This window comes from Mustela nivalis, assembly GCF_964662115.1.
Source record: "Mustela nivalis genome assembly, chromosome: 1".
Lineage (NCBI taxonomy): Eukaryota > Metazoa > Chordata > Mammalia > Carnivora > Mustelidae > Mustela > Mustela nivalis.
Window position 1 is genome coordinate 170,155,846 of NC_139020.1, and position 21,211 is coordinate 170,177,056.

At 47.3% G+C, this 21,211-nt stretch overlaps 1 protein-coding gene across 10 annotated transcripts in view; it reads right to left on the reverse strand.

The window, feature by feature from the left end:
* The window catches only part of ITPR1 (inositol 1,4,5-trisphosphate receptor type 1), a 327,977-nt gene that overhangs the window by 44,993 nt on the left and 261,773 nt on the right, over positions 1 to 21,211 (reverse strand). For all 10 annotated transcript variants that reach the window (XM_082728673.1, XM_082728677.1, XM_082728669.1 and 7 more), the window contains 7 exons: positions 20,863 to 21,063; positions 19,219 to 19,329; positions 17,481 to 17,576; positions 14,902 to 15,024; positions 13,731 to 13,835; positions 10,540 to 10,732; positions 3,909 to 4,031 (listed from right to left, as the gene is read on the reverse strand). In XM_082728673.1, coding sequence (XP_082584799.1) covers positions 3,909 to 4,031; positions 10,540 to 10,732; positions 13,731 to 13,835; positions 14,902 to 15,024; positions 17,481 to 17,576; positions 19,219 to 19,329; positions 20,863 to 21,063 — 952 coding nt within the window. The remainder of the gene's footprint in view (positions 1 to 3,908; positions 4,032 to 10,539; positions 10,733 to 13,730; positions 13,836 to 14,901; positions 15,025 to 17,480; positions 17,577 to 19,218; positions 19,330 to 20,862; positions 21,064 to 21,211) is intronic.

Genomic DNA, 21,211 nt, shown 5'->3' on the forward strand with positions numbered 1-21,211 from the left:
GGCAGTATATAGAGCCATATTACCACATGCGACTGCCAACACAATCAAGATACAAACATTTTTGTTCCCCTAAAAGGTTTCCTGTGCTCTTTGCCATTGCTGCCTTGCCCATCTCCACCCCCAGGGCAACCACTGGTTTCCTTTCTATCACTAGAGCTTTGCACTTTCTAGAATTTCATAAAAGCGGAAAGATAATCAGATTAGGAGGCAGTCTTTTTTAATTCTTTCACTTAGCAAGTTTTTAAGATTCAGTCAGGTTATTTTGCGTATTAATATTGTCCTTTCTATTACTGAGTAAAATTCCATAATACAGATAGACCACAATTTATTTATCCACTCAACAATTAATGGGTATGCGGGTTGTTCCCAGTTTGCAGTTATTATAAATATTGTTACTGGGAACATTCAAGGACGAATCTTGGAATGGGTCTATGTCTTTCTTTGCCATGGATAAATACATGGAAATAAGATTTCTGGATCCTAAGTGTATGTTTAATCGCTGTGACACAACCACACTTCCACAGTGACTCTGCCGTTCAGTTGCATGCGGGAGTCCCACGTGCTCCACGTCGTCACCAATATTTGGTATGGTTGGTATTTTCTTTTTATTATTTGCTCATTTTTATCTCTTTTTTCAGCATTTTCAATTTTAGTCATTTTTGTAGGTTTCTCACGGTATGCCATCCTAGCTTGCATTCACATTTCTCTGATTAACGACTGATGTTGCGTATCTTTTTCTGTGCTTATCGGCCATTCTCTTGTGAACTGTCTGATCACATCTTTTGCCCGCTGTTCTAATTGAGTTTTTTTTTTTTTTATTATTGAATTTCAAGAGTTCTTTTGTATTCAGGATATAAGCCTTTTGTCAGATACGTTTTGTAAGTATTTTCTCCCAGTCTGTGTCTTGCTTTTCATTTTCTTAAGTGTTTAATCGCCATTGTAAACTGCCTCGAGATCTCAGTATAATAAATGGGACCAGTAGAGTGGACATACCCAAATCCTGAAGGGGCTGAAATAAAAACCTGTTGTCTCCCCACTATAAAAGCAGTGTTAAAAAAATAATGCTAGATTTTTAAAAAACCAATTATAGAAAGACATCTTTAAGACAATTGGAGAAACATGAATATGGACAAGCTATTTCATGATTTGCTGTTAGTTCTGTTACATATGATAATGTTATGGTAATTATACATATTTTGAAATATTCTTAGAAGTTAGAAATGCACACTGAAATATTTATGGGAAAAACAACAAGATGTCTAGACTTATTTAAAATCTTTCAGAAAATACAGTAGGAGAATAGATGAAACAAGACTGACAAAACGTTGGTAGTTGTTAAAGCTGGGCTAATAGATACAGGGCAGTGTGTTAACTTATTACTTATATATTGGAAAATTTCAAAAATGTCAATGTTTTAAAAGGAGTACTCTATGTGCTTTAATCATAGCAGGCTCAAAAATTCAGTAAAAAATCTGAATGTGCCCCAGGCTTCATGCTTTCAAAGGCTGTGTGACTCATCAGTTCTTGAATAACGGGGGAAAATGGTTCTTTTGAAAAGGAGCTTTTAAGGCCACCGGTATCGTGGGCAGGCACAGGCCTACGATGCCACAAAGCTACATTTGCACCCATAAGAAGGGGACATTACATGGGGACATTTCGGAAATCCTGGTTTTAGAGCTCAACATGAACAAATACTGATGTCAAAGAAATACTCTCAGGTAACCAACCAGATCTTATTTCAAGGCTGGCCTAATACAACCCTCCTCCTCAAGATGGTTAGTAGTGAGTACAGAAGATGGTCCCGGCATGTCTTACAAGAGGAAAAGTAAATCCCTCTGAGAATGAACTGATGTGTTTGAGGTGAGCTCAGTCACTGTGTAATGGGAAAGGCTTCCTGAGGTCAGATTAATCCTCTTCCCTCCTGGAAGAGCTAATGATACTTTCCATTTAGTCTGTACACATGAAGTACCACAGCCCACACTGCCAGAACAGGAACCCAGAGTTGATGCCACATTGAGAACCCCACACTGTAGAGTTGGAAGGACCTTTTGCACTCCTCTCATCAGTGGGTCTTGAACTTGTATGGGCCAGAGACAGGATGTCCCAGAGATCCTGACTGGGTCAACCACTATTTTAGGGATTTCCAAACCCACATCCAGGTTTTACAACTATGGGCTCAAGTGTCTTTTAACAGAGTAACTAAGAAAAACTAATTGAAGTTGCCTGCCTAGAGTCATGTGGGGAGTGAGTGGCAAAGCCAGGCCCAGACACTGAGTCTGGATGTTGTGAGTGTCGTATTCCAGCGGACGAGGCTGACCCCTGCAGGGGAGAGGAGCTGTCAACCACCTCTCCTCAGACATGGCCCTCAACGTGGCCACAAATGACCAGTGAAGAAAATGGCCAAAGCATGTGGTAAAACTGATTTTAAATATTTCTAAAGAAATGGGGGATAAAGCAAAATGCATCCAAAGTAATGGCTGAAGAATGGGTTCTGATGAGCATGAGGACATCCCTGAGATGGAAAAGAGGGCTGGGCTCTGTCGCTCCAACGGGCCACTTCATGCTCGCATCTCTGCCGACCAGCAGTCTGGCTGGGCACATGCCCCCTTGATGTCAGCCTTGCAGTACTGTGGACCTGCACAATCTCTTCACACAGGGGCACTTATTCCTAACATGACATTAAGAGGGAAAATACCCCCAGACTTGCGTTTAGGTGTCACTTTTGGGGGAAAAAAAAAAAATCACTCCAATGATGCTTTCAGTGTAACCGAAGGCCAAACAGAAAAGCTAACTGCTCGAATGGGTGTGTTGGATACCTGAGCATCAAGGAACAAGCCATTGCTTTCAAAATGGACCTTAAGTAGACTTTAAGTCTAGACAAGCTGTCTCATTACGTATACACCTCTACATCACCAGGCTCCAGAGCTAAGCCTGGAACTCCTGCGCTGTTTTGGTGTCTTCCTTTTGGGCTCTTCATTCCATTCTTTCACACAAGGTGGCTACTGGAAGGTTGTGACATATGTATGTGAGATGATCTGCCAAACAGCTGATGAAAAATGCAGCAGAGAAGACCTCCCAAAAGCCAGTCCAGGGTGTCAGAAAAGGGGCCGTGGATGTGTGACAGTGGCGGGGCTTCTGTTGGCCCCCAGGTCCCCACAGGCGTGCATGGCTCCAGAATGCTGTCCAGCAAATGGAAGAACTGCAGACACAGAGAAGCCCCACCTGGACTGTCTGCCTGTTCTCGGCAAGATGTGCAGAGCACACACGGCAGGTGGCTGGAAGGAGACAGTGGTGGGGGTGGGGGGCAGATATCCACAAAGACCATGGACATCACATTTTATTGCATGAGTAGTGGCACGTGGCTCTTTATAGACTAAATATCCAAGGAGCTGCAGTCTTCAGTCATTGAAGCCCTGCCTCCCTAAGCCCCTTGCCAAAAAAAAGAAAAAAAAATAAATTCCAGACATGTCTTAAAAATTCTCCACTTAATTCTGTAAGTATGGTATGGGGAAAATAATCTAACTGGACTGGGCATCAAAATATCTATGTTCTAGGGTTAGCACCCCCCAGCCACCTAGCTGTGAAAGTTTGGCTCCATCTCTCAGTTTCTCTGAGACAAAGTCTCCCAATATGTATATAACAAGGAGGCTGACTGAGATCGCTTACAGATTTCAGAGTGTACAGCTTCTCTTTCTTTCCTGGCAGATAAATGTGGACACACCATTTACATTCTTCTAAGTGAGATTGAAAACTAAGTCTGTGGTGAAAGCTACAATCTCAACTTGTCTGAACTGGGTGAGTGAGATCCCATAATATTGCACCGACACTTCCAGGGACCATACTGAAGATGCAAGTCACAAGCTTCCTGCTGCTTCTCATAGTTTTCTTGAAATTAAAAATGTGGGTACCTCCTCGGACTCCTTTAAATGGGTAGAAAAACGCCACAAGCAGGTTCATCAGGACGGCCAAGTTAAATGAAATGCTGCTCCAGAAAGACATGTTTCGGGCACACCAATACAGAACGGGCTGGGCTGTGAAAACAAAGATCAGGCCATGTCAGGTTTGAGGCCGCCGGTCAGAAGGCTGGGAATCCCACCCGCCCTTCCTCCTGCTCTGCCCCACAAGCCCACTTTTGTTCCCAGTTTTTACCACAGCAGTAAAAAATGATCATTTGTTTTGAGGTTGACTCACAGGCTCATAACGACATCATATTGGTTTATTTCTGTTTGGAGTACTTACTGGAACAGAAGATGTATTTGGGGACAAGGGAGAGAAGAAAAGGAGAAAAGTTGGAACATCTGAAAAATGCTGCATGCCCCGGTCGACGCCACCAGTTATGGAATCTGGGGTTGTCCAGAGTTCAGGCACTGAATCCTCAGCCCTTCCAGGGCTCGGGGACCAAAGGAAATGCCCAGAGAGACCCAAGAACTTAGGGAGCCTTTTGGAAGTGCGGGGCTCCAGCTGGAAGGCCACACAGCACTCAGAGTTGGCCCAGCAGGGCCCCAGGCTAGGGAGGCTACCATTTCCACACTCCTTTGCTCAATCAAAATCCTCCACTAATTCACTGGTGCCTAAAAGCTAGACAATGATGCCCTTCCTGACATCGAGCCATTTTCCGTTTTCCTGAAGTCTGACGATCACATGGGGGCCAGGGGAACTACGGGACGGAGTTGCCGACTGGGTAGTCAGCAGCAGCAAGTTCCCATTCCCAAAGGCTACAGTAGAGAAAGGATGTGGTACCAAAGCCATCACCGAGGGGTGAGAGACACTCTGCACATTGCTGCCGTCTGATTCTGTAGTCCCCTAGAGGTCACACCACGCTGGCCAGGCATGTTCAGTTAGAACAACACGCCTCTGGCCACACCACGTGTGGTGGTGCTTCCCCCTCCCCTGAATTTGTCTCCTGTGGTGCTTAGGGTGATGCTCAAAAATAGATGTGGTAGGCATGATTTCAGTCTCCACGCCAGAAGCAGAGTTTCCAAAAGACGGTCTCCTTTCACATGATCTCCCTCCAAAGAAGTATGGAGTATGGGAGAATGGGTCTCTATGGCATGTTTCTCTTCCCCAGTGAAGTCATCACTTAACTTTAGGACAGCAGCCAATGACAAATGCAATGGCCCTATAATGACGCCTAGAGCAGCAGCCAAATCTTTGAAAGCTTCTCTCCAAAATAAAGTTATGCCACAATTAAACAGAGCCTTGGGTAATTTAATAATTGCTCATTTCATGTTTGCACTTGGAAACAGGAAATGTTTCCAAATTCTAGATGTTTAGAGCTATGAGCACCTAATTTAAAATCTCTCATTTTTAAAATGAGGGAAACTGAGGCCCAGCCCCTAGGGGGTGGAAGCTGTGGAGATCTCATCACCCAGGTCAGTGATCCTGTGCAGTCAGACAAGGCTAAAGGTAAGTGGCTCATCTCCTCACTCCGTAGACGAACTGACCAGGGTTCAACCTCCAGTAACAATTAACTTTTTTTTTTTTTTAAAGTTAATTGCCAAAACAAATTTAAGATGAGAAATCATCTGCTCTGGAAACAATAGCTACTGGTGTTTCTTCTGGGACTGAAGCCCATTTCTGATCTGGAAATGGAAACTCCACAAGAGACAGGTGGCAAGAATGGCAAAGGGCTGGTAACGGTCGAAGCTGAGTGGTGGGTGCAAGGGAATTTATAATATCCTCTCCCCATTAGCGTCAGTAGAGAAAGCTTGTATGAGATCAAAGAAAAACAGGAAATGGCAAAGCTCAGCGCTGGTCTACGTAAGCCAGAACTCTCTTCAAGGGGGTTCTCAATATCAAATATAACAGGAGCTACTATAGGACGCTTTCATATAATTGTAATAAATGGCCCTTAAGCACGGCATAGAGTTCACAAATAAATCATGTATTTATAAAGTTAACATACTTAAATATGATGAACAAATACTCTGTCCTTCAAATCAACTGGGTATCTGTCCTGGTGCAAAAAGACACTTAAAGACCAACCTTGACACACACTGTCTTCTATTTCCCGCGTGTCATCTAAATTTCCAGACTCTTCTCCCACTTCCCTTCCCCAGATACACCACCTTCACATCCCAGTCTAGTAATGGGCTCCCTGGACATCTGCCACCCCTCCTCCAGCCTCTGTGCACTGTCCCCACGGAGGCTTAAAAGTATGTCCACAAAGTCTTCGATGCTCTGCTCTTCGAGAGGTACAGCTCAATCCCCCTCCCTATGAGTGTGGGACGGACTTAATTACTGCTCCCGGGAGAATACAGAAGTGACGGGCATGCTTCCTGACATTCGGTCATAAGACGCACTGCAGCATCCTCCGTGCACACACACGCTCACCCTCTCCTCAGTCATCTGCTCCGAGGACACAGTCCGCCATGTAGTGAGGAACTCCAGCAGCCCTACAGGGGGGCCCGTATGGAGAAGTGAGGCCTTCCAGCAGCAGCCACATAAGCAAACAGAAAGTGGGTCCTCTGGGTACACCCAGCCTTCAGATGAAGAGGCCCTGGCTGCCAACTTGACAGCAAAACCCTGAGTCAGAACCGACCAACTAAGCTGCTCCCAAACTCTGGGGCCCTGAGAGACTGTGAGGACCTAAATACTTACTGTTGGAAGCCACTAAGTTTTGAGGCCATTTATTCTACAGCAATATAACACAACGGATATACCCTGTGTGAGGGGAAAATAGTAATACCCCCGAAGAGGTCCACATCCTCATTTTCAGAATCAAATATGTTACCTTTCATGGGAAAAGGGACTTCATAGATGTGATAAAGTAAGGATCTGGAGATGGGGAAATGATCCCCAATTATCCAGGGGGCCCAGCATAATCATAAACACCCTTAAAAGTGAAGGAAGGGTGTGGGAGTGTCGAGGCAGAGTCATGCAGCGTGCGAAAGCCTCTCCTGGCCACGGGTGGCTTTGCAGATGGAGGAAGAAACCAGGAGCCAAGGAGTGCAGGAAGACCCTGGACGCCGGAAAACAAAGCTAGAGCCTCCAGAAGGCCGGCAGTCCGGCCAACACCTTGATATTAGTGCAGTGAGAGCCTCTGTACATTTCTGGCCTTGAAAACTCTAAGATAGTAGATGTATGTTGTCATAAGCCTTCAAGTTTGTGGGACTCTCTCAGAGTAGCAAGAGGAAAGGAGTACGCCTTCTCTTCCCCCGAACTCTCAGGCCTATGTTTATCCAAGTCCTATCAGTCCTTCCAGATGCTGTTCAGATGCCACCTTTTCTCAGAAGCTTCTCTTTCCCACACTTCCAGAGCATGTCACTGCTTAATTACAGCCCTGCTCCTCGTCAGTCGCCTCAATTACAACCGCTTAAAGATATCCTGTGTTGCCTGCCCCCATCAGGTTCACACAGGAAGGAATCACAGCTTACATACTGTTGAACCCCTCCCAACTATACTTTGTAGCATATTTTCTACTTATTAAGGATACAAGTTGGAGGGATCAATACACCTGTTACATCACAGCAAAAAGACAGACGCCATGACCCCAGTAAGACAGGTCAGTCCAATGACCTACACCCCAGAGCACTTCTTGGTCATCCCCTTTCCTAGCCTCTGTGTCTGTTCTTCTGAGGGAACAAGGCCTTGCTGGGGGACCTGGACTCTGTGTATATAAAAAACAGAATTCTCCAGCTGTTTGGATGGGTGTGATAACCAGGAGGGAAAACCCCAAGTAGGAAAAGGTCAGTAAATGCAATTCTGCCTCAATTTCCTCTTTTACTATCTTCTCATTTTCCTAGCCCAGAGTGTTCACTTCCCCGGGGCTGGGAACTTCAGGAGAAGGAGTCAGAGAGACATGGGTGAGAGAGCATGTGAGCACACTGGAGGTGGTGTACGTGTGTGTGCGCGCGCGTGCGTGCGTGTACGCAAGTTCTGTAAGAGGAGCAGGGAAGGTGGCTTCGGGAGAGCTTAGGAACTGACGAGCTTAATATCTGCAGAAGCAATTACTAAGTGACCTCAGTCTTAGACAGACTTGGCTTTATATCTGAGCCCTGGCTACAGACGTACCAAAGCACAGGTGATTCTGCGATACTTTTGGGAAAAGGGAAAGCAGCTTCAGGAATTAAGCAGCATTTTTCCCCCCTGCAGATTTATTAGGAGAGAAATCAGCTACTTAGAGGGAAAAACGTATTTCACTTTAATTGCACTTCTGATGAGTACATTTCTCCCCTCCCTAAATATGCATATCATGTTTAATTCAGTTACTGTTTTCAGTTTCTCTCCTACCAGCAGATAGCTTTGAAGCCAATTAAAATCTTTCAGTTGACAACTATAGCTGTATTTAAGCTTTACTGAAGTAAAAACTGTTTCTGAAACAAAGGTGGACTCAATAAGAGAAGGTATTAGCTACAATGCAACGTAAATCTTGAAATGACGACACAGCGGCTCAGCAATCAATCAACCTCAATTCCCCACCGTCTAGGCAAGGGTCTGGGAGCTGGAAGTCCTCTGCTCAGGACCATGCAGCCAGGGTGGCAGGAGTGGAATGCGAGTGAGGTCCCCACCTCTGGGGGCTGAGGTCTTCCCACTGTGCCTGGCTCAGGGCAATGTCTCAGAACGAGAGATTACAAATTACCTCACCCCAGCAAGAAGAGGTGAGACCCCCTCTGTCAGTTCCCAAGCCTCTTGGAGAGCCTCTACAGTATTGATCTCTTTTTTAGAGGCTCTCAGAGTTGGCAGGATGACTCCATCTGACCAGTCTCAATAGACCCGCACACAGACAAGAGTGAAATCACAGGGGTAGCAGCCACGGCGGAGGCCTGCATATGTGAGCTCAGGATTCTCCCTTGAAGCTGGAATCCCAGACAGCCCCAGCCAACCTAACGGCTGAAAATATAAGAGTACAAAATGGATGCGGTCTATGTCCACCTTGTTTTTGGTATTTTTTCTTTCCCTGTTCACCTGAGCATTATGCTGTGCAGATGTTCAAGGCTGCTCACGCTAGAGCAGCAGGAGCCTACACAAAGTCCACAGCAGGCCACAAGGACACACTGTATTGGGCAGAAGTGTGCCCTCAATCTTCCAGGGTCCCTACCAAGAGGGACACGCAAGCTGTTCTGCTAAAGGCCTCCGGGCCCTGCTCTCTGTCAGTCACCTGACTGGGTGAGGAATGGGTTTTGGCTCTAGAAGCATTTTCTTTTTCTTTTCTTTTCACAATTCTATGTTTAAGTAATCTCTACACTCAACATGGGGTTCGAACTCACGACCCTGAGATCAAGAGTCATAAGCTCTAGCTATCAAGGCAGCCAGGTTCTCCCCAGGAAACATCTACCATTTTAAAGATTTATTTATTTGTCAGACAGAGAGAGAGAGAGAGAGAGAGAGAGATAGGGAGCACACAAGCGAGGGGAGTGGGAAGCAGAGGGAGAAGCAGGCTCTCCGCTGAGCAGGGAGCCTGATGCAGGATTCAATCCCAGGACCCTGGGATCATGACCTGAGCCGAAGGCAGAATGAGCCACCCAGGCATTCCCAAAACTTCTAATGTTTTAAAGTGCTGGATGAGGAGATAGCCCTTAGAGATGAGTGAGAATGCTGGGGGGTGGAGGTGTGGTAAAGAACAGGGCCCCTGGCCAATGTGTACATACGCCCCACTTTGCCACTAGCCAGACCCGAGGGGCAGGGAAGTAGGGAGAAAAATGGCGAGGTGGAAGAAGGGTGCCGTGAGGGATGCTGGTCCGTTCTGCCTGGGTTGGTGGGAGGCAGCAAGAAGACAGAGCTCCCGGAAAGTGATCTCCAACACAGCTTCCCCTCCCACCGCCCTGCCCCGCAGAAAGAGCCCAAAAGATCACAACTGTAGCTGGAATCCAGGGTTTCAAAGAGAAAACCTGCCTCCTGACTACGAGACAGAAATAAAGCACGATCCTTTCTAAGTTGGTTACAACAGTTGGCACAGAGGGTACTGTCAGTGCTGAGGGATCCCATTAAAATCCTAATGAAAACCAGGAGCTGAGCAGCCCTCGGGGACAGCCCTTATAAAAGCGTTTGAGATGGGTAATTTCAAGCCGCCGGGCCGGGCAATGCAGTGGGACTCGCTGGTGAGCGATGGTGCGTCTTATGTGGCAAACCATTCCGCTGCCTATAAAATGACGCTGGAGTCCAAAACCCAAGTCACTCTGCATAAAAGGGGGAGACCGGCGTCTTCGGAGCCGGTGAGCTAATACATGAGCTGTCAAGCTGGCTCAATTTCCTGCTTAAGGGCACCATCCTGTGAGCTCAAAGCCTGGCCTTTTCTCCCTTCCTTTTATTTCCTACAACAAGATACCAAAAAAGGACATTCTGGAAGTCTTCCACAGAGCTCTCCAACCCAATCCCATCAAATGGGGCACGAAGGGAGGTGCCTCCCTGAGGCTAGAGCCCACTTCTCAGCTACCAAGGTGTCTGGGTCTGCCCAGTGCTCAGAGGCAGACGTTAGGCTTGCCCTGCTCCTGCTGGAGAGTCGCCCTCCACCATCGGGCGGGGCTCCTGAAAACCCAGGATGGCGTGCCCCCCCCCCCGCCCCCCGCCGGCCCCAGGCGTCATGCGCCACAGACCCACCTCGCAGTTTCTTCTGCCAGTTCATTTCATTGAAGAGGTCCTCGGATCGCAGGAAGAAGTCATTGATCTTGCTGCCTTGCTCGTCCCTCTCTGTAGTGTAGTATATCCGCAGTTTCGACTCCTTGGTTAGGAATTCACATATGCTGGGCACAGGGAACACAATCTGTTCCATGGTTCGGTCTAATCGGACGATCTAGGGTGAGAGAATGGAGGAGCTCCGACAGTCATCCTCAGGAACCTTTCACTAGGGATCTTCACTAAGGTCACGGGCTCGGTGCTCAAGACTGAGTGTAACACGAAGCTCTTCCTGCGTCTTCTCAGATCTTAGAGCCCCCCGATGGGGCCATGTCTCTCCCATTTATATAAAAACCAGTTTGGGAAAGTCTTTAAGAGTTGGTTGTTTTTTTTTTTTGTTTGTTTTTTAAAGATTTTCCATTTATTTATTTGACAGAGAAAAATCACAAGTAGGCAGAGAGGCAGGCAGAGAGAGAGAGGGAAGCAGGCTCCCTGCTGAGCAGAAAGCCCGATGCGGGACTCAATCCCAGGACCCTGAGATCATGACCTGAGCTGAAGGCAGAGGCTTTAACCCACTGAGCCACCCAGGCGCCCCAAGAGTTGGTTGTTTTGTTTTAACTTGAGACCCATTAATTTTACCGTGACTAACTTTTTTGCCTCCAAAACTTAAAACTGTGTTTTGTGTACATATCCAGATGACGGGGCTGTGCCTGTCCAACAGAACTCTCTGTACCAAGGGAGCGGTTCCGTGTCTGAACACCTGCCCCGCGTGACTGGTGCCACTGACCCTCTCCATATTTAATTTTAATTCAAACAGCCACATGTGGCTAACGACGACCATACCGGAGAGTGCAACACTGGACTGTGGGACAAACCTCACTAAAACTTCTCCGATAGCAAAATTAGTTGTTGTTGTAGTTTCCCTAAATAGGAACTTTAGAAAGAGACCCTTGGTTCATCCAGTTGCACTGTCCTCCTGTCTTACTCGTCATGGCATCTAAAGTGCGCAGCGCGTGAGCCAGTCTGGCTGCTTCACACGGGGGTAGTGCTCAGCTTTGTTGGGTCCCAGAGTGGACACCTCCCAGGTGTTCTCCATGACCTTCCCAGCATGGGTCGGTTTCTGGACAGGAGGCAGTCTGGTGAGGATGGTTCAAGTTCTAGGATACTTAGTCACCATCCGGGGGGGGTAGGGATTTCAAAAGGGGTTCAGGTCACAGTACCACTGGGGCTTGGCCTTTATTCTTCCTCCCCAGAGGATGGAAAAGTCAGGTGAATCCCAGGGCCTATGCCCTCTTCCAGAAGATCTGGTTCTCACACTCTTCAACACTTTTGTCCCCTGACACAGCAAGAGAGGTGACTCTGGTCAAGTCTTAGTGGCAAGCTCTCTCAGATGTGTGAGAGGTTCCCATGACCCTATGTCTATAAATTCTGGGAGACGTGGTCTTTAGACCAGTGGTTCCCGAATCTAGCGGAAGATCAGGTTACAGGAAGCTTCACTGTCATACTGATTCTGGTCCCTCAGTCAACCTCATGTAACTGGAACTGTGGTGTGGGGATTGGTGACTAGAGCGTTCTCATGAACCAGGTTCCCCCAGGTGACACTGTCGTCCAGACAGGCTCAGGGACCAACTCTGCAGTCTCCTGCTGGCAAGAGCCTGCCTGTTTACATAGTTGGGTGGGCCCTGGATCTCCCTAAGCTGAAGGGATAGGATATAAGATGTGTTTCTGGAATCCAGAGGGAAAGAAGGAGGCTTCTTGGCAAGAACTGAGTTCCAGACTCCAGGGCTACACAGCCTAACTGTGGAGAGCAAAGGAAGCCCCAGGGAGTAACAGGGTGTTCTCTGGCTTTGCATAGGTAATTCCCTCAGGAAAGTGGAAGAAATAGGCGGCTAGCCAACCGCAGGATTTAAGAGCCAGCAACACCATGCCTGGCCATGTCTCTCCATAATTTAGTATTTGCCCTCACCTCATTTTCAGGAGACTTAAAACTGGGAGGACACATTCCAATCCTTCCCCACCTCTAACAGGTCAGGTGACTTTGTTCACACCTCTTAACTAGAGTAAGCTTCAGCCTTCTTTCCAGTGGATGAAGGAGCTCTGACATCCTATGCTGCAAACACCTACAGCTTGTCCTTTAAGGGCCCCATAAATCAGAGCTGGCTCTGCCACCAAGCTTCTCATCATTAACAATAAATCAAGGTTACTTGCCCACATGCACTGCCATGATCAACTCATCAGTAAGGTGACGCATTTTATTAGAATAGTCCAGACACACTTGAGACATCAGGCAAGAAAATATTCCTAGGAAGTCTTCATCCTGAACATTTAATATGGCCCAAAGGAGTCTGTTAGCCCTTCAAAATCTTTGTTCTGACACGGATATTGAATTTGTGCCCTTTTTTAGCTAATCAGGGCACACCACCCCTTACTGCCCAGAGCCTGGAGACAGAACGCTGTGTTCAACGCAGGTAACAAAATGCGCCATGGGCTCTGGGGTCAGCCAGGCCTGGATTACACACAGTTCCGGCTCAGGCACTGCTCGCTGGGCCAATGACACACCCTCTCTGAATCTTCTTTCAGTGTCTCCCCATCTGCTAAGGGCAAGATGGTCCCAGTTAGGTCACAGAGAGTGAGTAAGGTATGCTGTGTGTATGTGCATTTAATGCGAATCTGACTGCCCCACTCCTGTGCAGAACTCTCCCGTGGTTCCACATGGCTCTTCCCGATAAACCCAGACTTCTTGCCAGGAAGGCAGAGAGGATTCCGTAGGACCTGAGCTGCCTGTCCTGCCCTCCCTGCTGCTCACTGAATGTCAGCTCCTTACCCTCCCCTAGTGTCCCCTTCCACAGCCTCCAGTTGTTACTTCCATGTCAGCAAAGCCCTTCCTTCTAGGCTCTGCCTGTTTGACTCTGCATTTTCCTAAGTTCTGCGCTTGGCCATCATTCTTCAGGACAGACCTCTCTGACCATCAGAGTCTCCAGCAGGTCACTCTGGAAGGACCCTCTGAAAGGTCCCTCCCTTTCTTATAATACCTTCTACTTGTCCTCACGGCCTGGTCAGAATTCATACCCAACATGCTGGGGCTCAGAAGAATGACTATGCGCCCACCCCAGCACAGGGCAAAACCCAGAGCAGGCCCTTGCCACAGGCCCGCGCTCAGTTCCTGCTGCCTTTACCTCTATCTGGGCTGTGTGCTTGGCATAAAACTCCAGAGCTTCGTCCCCATCCACTTGGCCTCCAGGTTTCAGCATGGTCTGAAGTTCTTTGTTATGCCGAGCCAACTAGAACAAAGACAGAAAACCAGGGAGTCACCATCTCTTTGCAATAGGCACGCACGCGCTCCTTTCCGGCCTTTCCGGCGTATAAAGAATGCGTTCTAACCTGCGGCAAGGTGAAGGGCAAAGGCGGCAAGAGGCCGCTGTGTTCCAGCAAGGTGCGTTCCGCGCGCGGCTAGTTTGGGAGCTCGGCAGAACAGCCTGAAAAGCTCAGGCCCACGAGAGGTCCCTCTTTCCCCCAACGTTTTTAGCTAGGCAGGAGGGTGATGGGGTTTTCTGTACAGCCACATGGAGTCTCCATTCAGAATGTTCCCAAGCCCTGTCAGTGGCTAAACACGGGCCGTGGAAGAGATGAGGGGCAGGAGCCTGTTTTCTATCCTTCCGCCGGCACGCCGTGGGGGGGCATACCTACCCCTGCCCGGCACCGTCGCTGCTCTAGCCCTCATTCCCGCACCTCAGCGAGGTGAAGGGGACAGGAAGCATAAGCCTGCCGCAGAGTTACAAGCTGCCCACACACCTCAGCAAGCTCAAGGCACATCAACCTCCAGAAAAAGAAAGTGTCTTCAAAAGCCCAGCCACTTGGGAAGAGTTATGAAACAGGGCATTTCGGTGCCAGGGCAGGAAGCATAACTACACCCCCCGAAAAGCAAACAAAAAGAAGTCATAATGACAAGTCAGTCCCCCAAGATTTTTAAATGTGATAGGCAAGGCAGCTGAGGTTTATTTCTTCAGATTGTTAAGACAGACTCATCAATATTTATGAAAAGCCCGAGTCCTTTCAGCTGTCTCCAAACACAGCCATAAACCATCCAAGTGTCAGGACTCAGTGCGAAGGCCTTTGAGCAGCGCGGGGATTTCCAAGGACGTGATGCTACCGTGGGAAAACGGAAGCCCTGGAACTCAGTACACTGGGTCAGGCTGTCACTAGTACCTGGGAGCCACATTATCAAGCGCAGACACAGCCCGAGGTTAAAACCGTAAAGGAAAAGCAAGTTGAAGCACACGTTCACCTTGGAATGCCGGCACCGAGGGCCAGCGACATCTGGCGCCGGGACCTAGGGAGAGGTCCTACCTGATGAGCCAGTATGTAGATGTTGTGTCCTACGTTCCTGGGGGAGGCGGCTCCGTCCTCGCCATTCTCTCCATCCTCAAATTCCACCTCACCTTGCATGTAGGCTTTCTTGATCACTTCCACCTGCAAGAATGGTCAAAGGAATACAGCTCCTGTTCCAAGGACGACCCACCCACGACCGACACCTACAGGCCACCTGTCTCCAGGGGCAGACAGTGCCCAGGAATCTCAGCACTCTTTCCTGTCAGGTTACGGACCCAGCCTCAGAATCCTTCTCAACACTGCCACAGGCTGTCCCTACCAATCAGCTTCCAGTGACATGATAAATGAAACCCACGTGTGCTGTAGCCGGACCAAGGGCTATTCTGTCCCCTTAGGAGGGGACAAGGGTTATAAAAGTTTCTGGAAACAACAAAATAGGACATAAATGTAGACTAGAAGCCAGACTTTTCCTGTCTCTACATTTCCTCCTGCCATGTCTCCCCAGCTCCCAACCTTTGCCATCTCAGGAAAAACCAGTAAGAAATCCACTAGCCTTTAGGCAGAGCTGGTCAAACTATTACCTCTGATTCCAGATACCTCTGATACCGACCCTACTCCATGTAAAAATAACATCTACCAAGGTCTTTGTATATGTCAAGCACTGTGTAAGTATTTTAATATTTTTTGAGGGGGGAATTTAATGCTCATAAACATTTTAGGAAGTGTCAAAGATTGCCTTTTATTATGGATGAGGCAACAGAGAAGTTTCATTTCAGAGAAGGGCATTCCTAAAATGATCTGCTAGTGAGCTGAGATTCGATCTCGAATCTGCTACAGAGGACCCATGCATGTTGCTTATTTCACCCTGCAAGGACATTTCCTAGAGCATTTCTGTACCTGTCTTACTGGTTCAGTCTACCTCGGTGCCCAATGCAGGGCCAGGGGGCTGGGTCTGCTCGTTTCTTAATCTTTACCTGGATTCCCAGCACAATGCCTTGGACAAAGTCGGGCCGGGCCAATGTGTATCCCATGAACAAATCATTGGAGATTTAATCATTCAAAGAATAAGAACAAAATGCCTTCAACCCCTAAGTTGAAGGGAAAATTAATCATTTTCTTTGATGATTCAGAGGGCATCTCAGCCTTCTGCATTGCCACAAGGCTATTCCCTGCAGTTATTTTTCATGATCCCAGAGCAAGCATGCAGAGGGCCACACAATTCTGTACTGACATCAGGGCAGGCCCTGAAAGTAATTTTGGAGAAAGATCCTGGAGATTCTTGCTTTCTCGCTGGATTCCCTGTTAGTTCTAATACCAAACTGAACGGGCAACACATTACATGGGTTGTGGGGGCCGGAATATACATGTATGTGCACACACATACACACAGGCCTATGTGCAGGTGTGTCCTGGACAAGGGTGCTTCTTTTCTACGTGGATTCTTAGAACCACGTTTGTTCCAGGAAGCCTCTGACTCCTCCCATGAGCTGGGAATGATGTTTTTCCAACCACAAAGGGGCATCCCCCCACCAAGATGGAGGCATGTTATTGGTCCATGAGAGTTGGAACAGGGTCTCTGTGAAGTCATTCTGTCCCTACTCACGAGGGACACCTCGAGCCCCCCCAACCCCCGGTTACATAAGCTATTATGTAAACTCAGAGAGGGCGTCCATCTCAGGCTGAGAGCTCACTCCTGACCTCAGAGATCAAAGAGCCGGGCTCACTGTTAACTTTACTTCAAGGGATACATGGAGGGACTTTAGCCTGGTCCCTGATGCACACAGGTCACCAGGCGGCAGAAAAGGTTTTGTGCCCTCATTTAGTGCTGTCAGTGTGGGAAAAGTCCCAACAGAGTTCTGTCCTCAGCTCATTTCAGTGTCTCTGAGAGCTGCCTGTCTCACAGGTTGCAGCACCGACCTCCACCCTGGAAGTCACAGCCCATTGTGAATATCACCCAGCAAAAATAAACAAGATTTGTGTTTTCTTTGAACAAACCAAAAACAAAAACCCAAGACATCAGCACCCAAGAAACACTCTTCTGCTGCCCAGACTATTGGCCCCAAGAAGTGATGGGGATCCTTTAGCTCTGGATGCAGACAGGGCACAGAGAGCAGCAGCAAAGGAGGAAGGAGGAGGAAGGAGCTATAGTTCACTGTAGGCGCTGTGCCGGGGCCAGATGCCAACCGTCTCGTCTAGCCTCCAAAGCCACCCTCTGGCCTACAGGATATTATCATCTTCCTTTTAGGGGAGGAGGAAACTGTGGCTTAGAGCGGTCAAGTGCCCGCCCAAGGTGACCAGGCACAAAGGGAAAGCTGTGGACCTGAACTCCAGGTTGCCAGGTTCCCCAGCCCACTCACTGCCCTGGCTCCCTGGAGGGGAAACGGGAGGTGAAGGCGGCTGCCGTCCATGGCTGTGTCACTCACTCAAAGCACTACTTCACTTCTCTGGCCCAGTCAGAGGCCTGAGTCTGAGGTTCTCTTTACACTTCTGGTTCTTTGGCCTCTTTAGAAAACTCAAGGCAGCAAGTTCTCTCCTGCTGCAAACTCTGCTCTGCCTGTGTCTCGTGTCACGGCCAGGGGACTCGCCATCCAACTCACCAGTTCCTTCGGCCTCATGTTATAGAGAATCCTCTCCGCGTTCTCGCTGTCGTGCCTGCTCTCCATGATGGCCAGCAGCAACTTGGAAGCATTGTTCTAATTGGACAAACAAAGGGAGGAGACAGTGGAGAGGAGCGGCCTGGGGTGGCTGGCCCGAATGCGTGCGCCCAGTTGAGGCAAGCGCTGCATGCTGGCCGGACAGACAGACATCTCATCCCACAGGAGAGCCACGGGTTTAGCACAGCCAAAGCCACCTGCACACGAGAGGGAATGTGCTGCCGCAGACCCCAACCTGTAAATGCAGGTTCTGCTTTGGGTCTCGGAGGAACATGCTTGCTTGGGCATGGTTTCTCCTTAACATTATTGACACAATTCCTAGTGGAAACTGGGAAGTTAAAGATGGGTGCTTGTGGGCGTGTGGGCACTCTCATGATGCCAGGGGTCAGGGAGAACCTGCTGGATGGATCCATGATGCCTTTAGGACAGATGTCCCTTTAAACCTTGTTCTTTAGCCTCGCAGGGCAGAGGAGGTAGGTAATTAAGGTAATTCTGCCCTTTCTTAAAATATTACTATCAGCTCTCATAATCCCTAATACTATAATCAGAGTACAGATGACACTAGTTAGACAAAATGACCCAAAGGAGCACTGTATGTGTGCCAAACCCTAATTTCCCATTTTATTCCAAGTTTTCATGTGCCCATACCCTGAACTTCTCGGCTTGACCTCCTTTTAGGTCCTGGGCCTAGGACACCCTGCATGCTTCTTTGTGTACAGGATTAGAAAGGTCTTACTATTTTGCATAAGAGGGGGCAGTATTTGTTTCCTCCCCAAGTATGGGTCACGGCAATTCATTCAGGAGGCTGTGCCATCCACGGTGGCTTTTTAGAGCACGCAAATTTCTATCATAATCCACAGATTCCTGGATTAGTTGAAAAAGTCACTGAAAAGACTGAACAGTAGCACATAAAATTTTGTTCATTTCAGGCTCTCATCATATAAATCCTAATAAATGGGAGCCAGGCACATGAGCCTGAATTAATGTTCAAGTCACTTCTACAACTTGTCAAAGGAATTAAAAATAGCACACCCACCAAAACACCCATTTAAATCATACCCACAAATCAACTATCAATTTGGACTCTCCGTTCTAAATACTAAAGGAAAAATAAAAATAATTGTGTAATTCCTGTGGGCTTCTGTGTTAACACCTTCCCTAATGATCTTTCTTTCCCATGATACTGTTCAAGCATTAAACACAAATCAGCTTTTCAGCTAAACCCTGCAGTTGCAGGCAATTCTGTGACAATGACAAAGTGCTCACTGCTGTGTATGGGTGTGAGAGAGGACGGATCTCAACACGCCCTGACATGGGAAAGGTTAAAAAGGAAATGTGCTCAGTGAGGCAAACACGGTCTGAAATACACTTTGGACGTCAAGAGGTCTTTGGACTCTTAAAGAATCTTTGGAAACCCTACATATGAATGAGGGTTTTCTTTTTGGGCGTTAGGAGTAAGAAATCAACATAAGAAGTGGTATCCTGTCCTGAGACCCTTCTTTGGAGGGGAAACCTTAAGTTTTGCATTTTTTAGTCAGAACTTACAAAAAGGATCATTCATTTAGTCTAAGAGAGCTGCCTGTATTTAGTTTCATAACATTGACTGTATCGTGTGGGGAAGCAAAACACAAAAGTGACTATTTCGACATGCTACTATCTTTTGCTTTCATTTCCTACTTGCCTTCAGTTCTAATACAAGGTCCATCCTCTTCTTTCCCAAAGGATTGATGTCATTAAGGATCAGGGCTGTGATGATGTCAATGCCATTGGATTCATGGGTGGCTATGCAGTTCTGAGGAAACACACACACACACACACACACACACACAAATTTACAGAAGTGCTGGTCATAAATCAGATGTAAAAGCCAACAGGCTGAACTGCTATTTCAACACAATGCTTGCCACTCCCAGTAATGTCTCTAGGGGAGAGCTGCAAATTTTCCGTGAGAAAGTGGTAAAAAATAAAAGACAGATGAAAATCGCTAGTTTCAGAATTAACAGTAAACAGCAGGAAAGTCCCCATGCACTGTAACTGATAAATTGGTCGTGTCTAATCCAAAGAGTGCCGTAAAGTTGGCTTTTGTTCTTAAGGGAAAATACGGCGTGTGACTGATTCTGAGTTCTGAGACCTGTTTTCCCCTTTAAAGGTGTGTTCCATTCTCTCTACATCACTTGGTTTTCGTATTGCATGCTTTTGCTTAAGGCTGAAGCCTGGAAAGCAAGTTTCCGGCTTAATTCACACAATACCAAAATTAATCATCTTCCCCCAGGTAAGGTTCCCACTTGCAGCAGAATCCACTTCAGTATGTGCCTTTTAACAGACCTCTGTTTGGCAGAAAAGCAAACTTGTGGTTAAAAGGAAATTCACTTAGATGTTAGAGCCTTTTCTCCCAAGCCGGTTGTAATTTTTTTGTTCCTTTTCATTTTAACTTTGACTACACCATCTGTCTCATCAGTGAACCAAGGGAGGAAAGTGGATCCAACACATGCTAACCTCGTATTTATAGCCAACTATGACCAGGTGCATGGTACACAATGAGTTGTCCCTTTGGTCAGCCATTCTTCTCTCCTGAGCGAAGGTCTTGGCCTTGCTCCCCAAGTAACACAGCATACCACACCTTCCCTGACAAGTGAGTTTGCAGCTGGCAATTTCAGTGCTAGTCTACCCCCTTCAACCAGGGTAGAGCCAAAATTTGAGTTGAAAGTCATAATTATCTTACAATCAATGCAAAAACTACAATACATCACGGATAAGTAATGAACATTCTTATTAACGGTTGGTTTCTTTTCTAAAAATCTACTTCTTGAGAGGCCAACATTAAGACGAATGGGCCTTTCTTTCCTCTAAATGTCTACGGTGTTAAAATCTCAACTGAACATTTTCTCACGTTGTTGAAGCTGTCTTGTCCAGAGCAAGGTTTCTCTCTCTAGCTAGTTATAAGCCTTTTTCTGTTAAGTAGCCACTGTTTGAGTCTTTTCTAGCATTTAAAATTGAGCCCAGGCCTCTGGTCTTCACTGAACTCCAACTTCATTATCTACCCTTAGTCAAGTTAGTCAAATTTGGACATTCAAACCAAATCAAGCCAAGACATACCATGGCACGAATGGAGACAGTACCACCAATGCCTAGGATTAGATCAAGTCCTGAAGCACAATAAAGTACCATAGCTCCTTCTTGACTGCTGGAGAAGATCTCTAGTTCTAGTGACTTCTTAGGCCAACAGGCAAATGTTATATGACTTCTGAACTAGTTCCTGTCAACAGGATTTCTAAAATGGTGAACCTCTTTTTTTTTCTCCAGCCCCAAATAAAAATGGAGATACCTGGTTCTCATGGCATGGTCCTTGACAGTATTCAGTCAGACTTTCCAGGGTCTGGTTGATGAGGGCGACGTTCTTTTCATTTATATAGAGCCCGAGAAGACCAAGACCTCCAGTCGTGCTTCCACAAATACAGTCCAGGAACTGCAGCGTCTCACACACCAAATTGTAGTTGGTCTTGTTATTTTGGCAACGAAGGAAGTTCTACAATTGGGCAGTGCCCAGAATGAGGGAGCAAAGTCAAAAAGGAGAGGGAAAAGGTCATTTAATGCTGCCAATTTGCTGGTGTCTAATTGGTGGATGCCCTGAATTGATTAGCAATTATGCAGAGAGATGGAGCACTGGAGGAAAG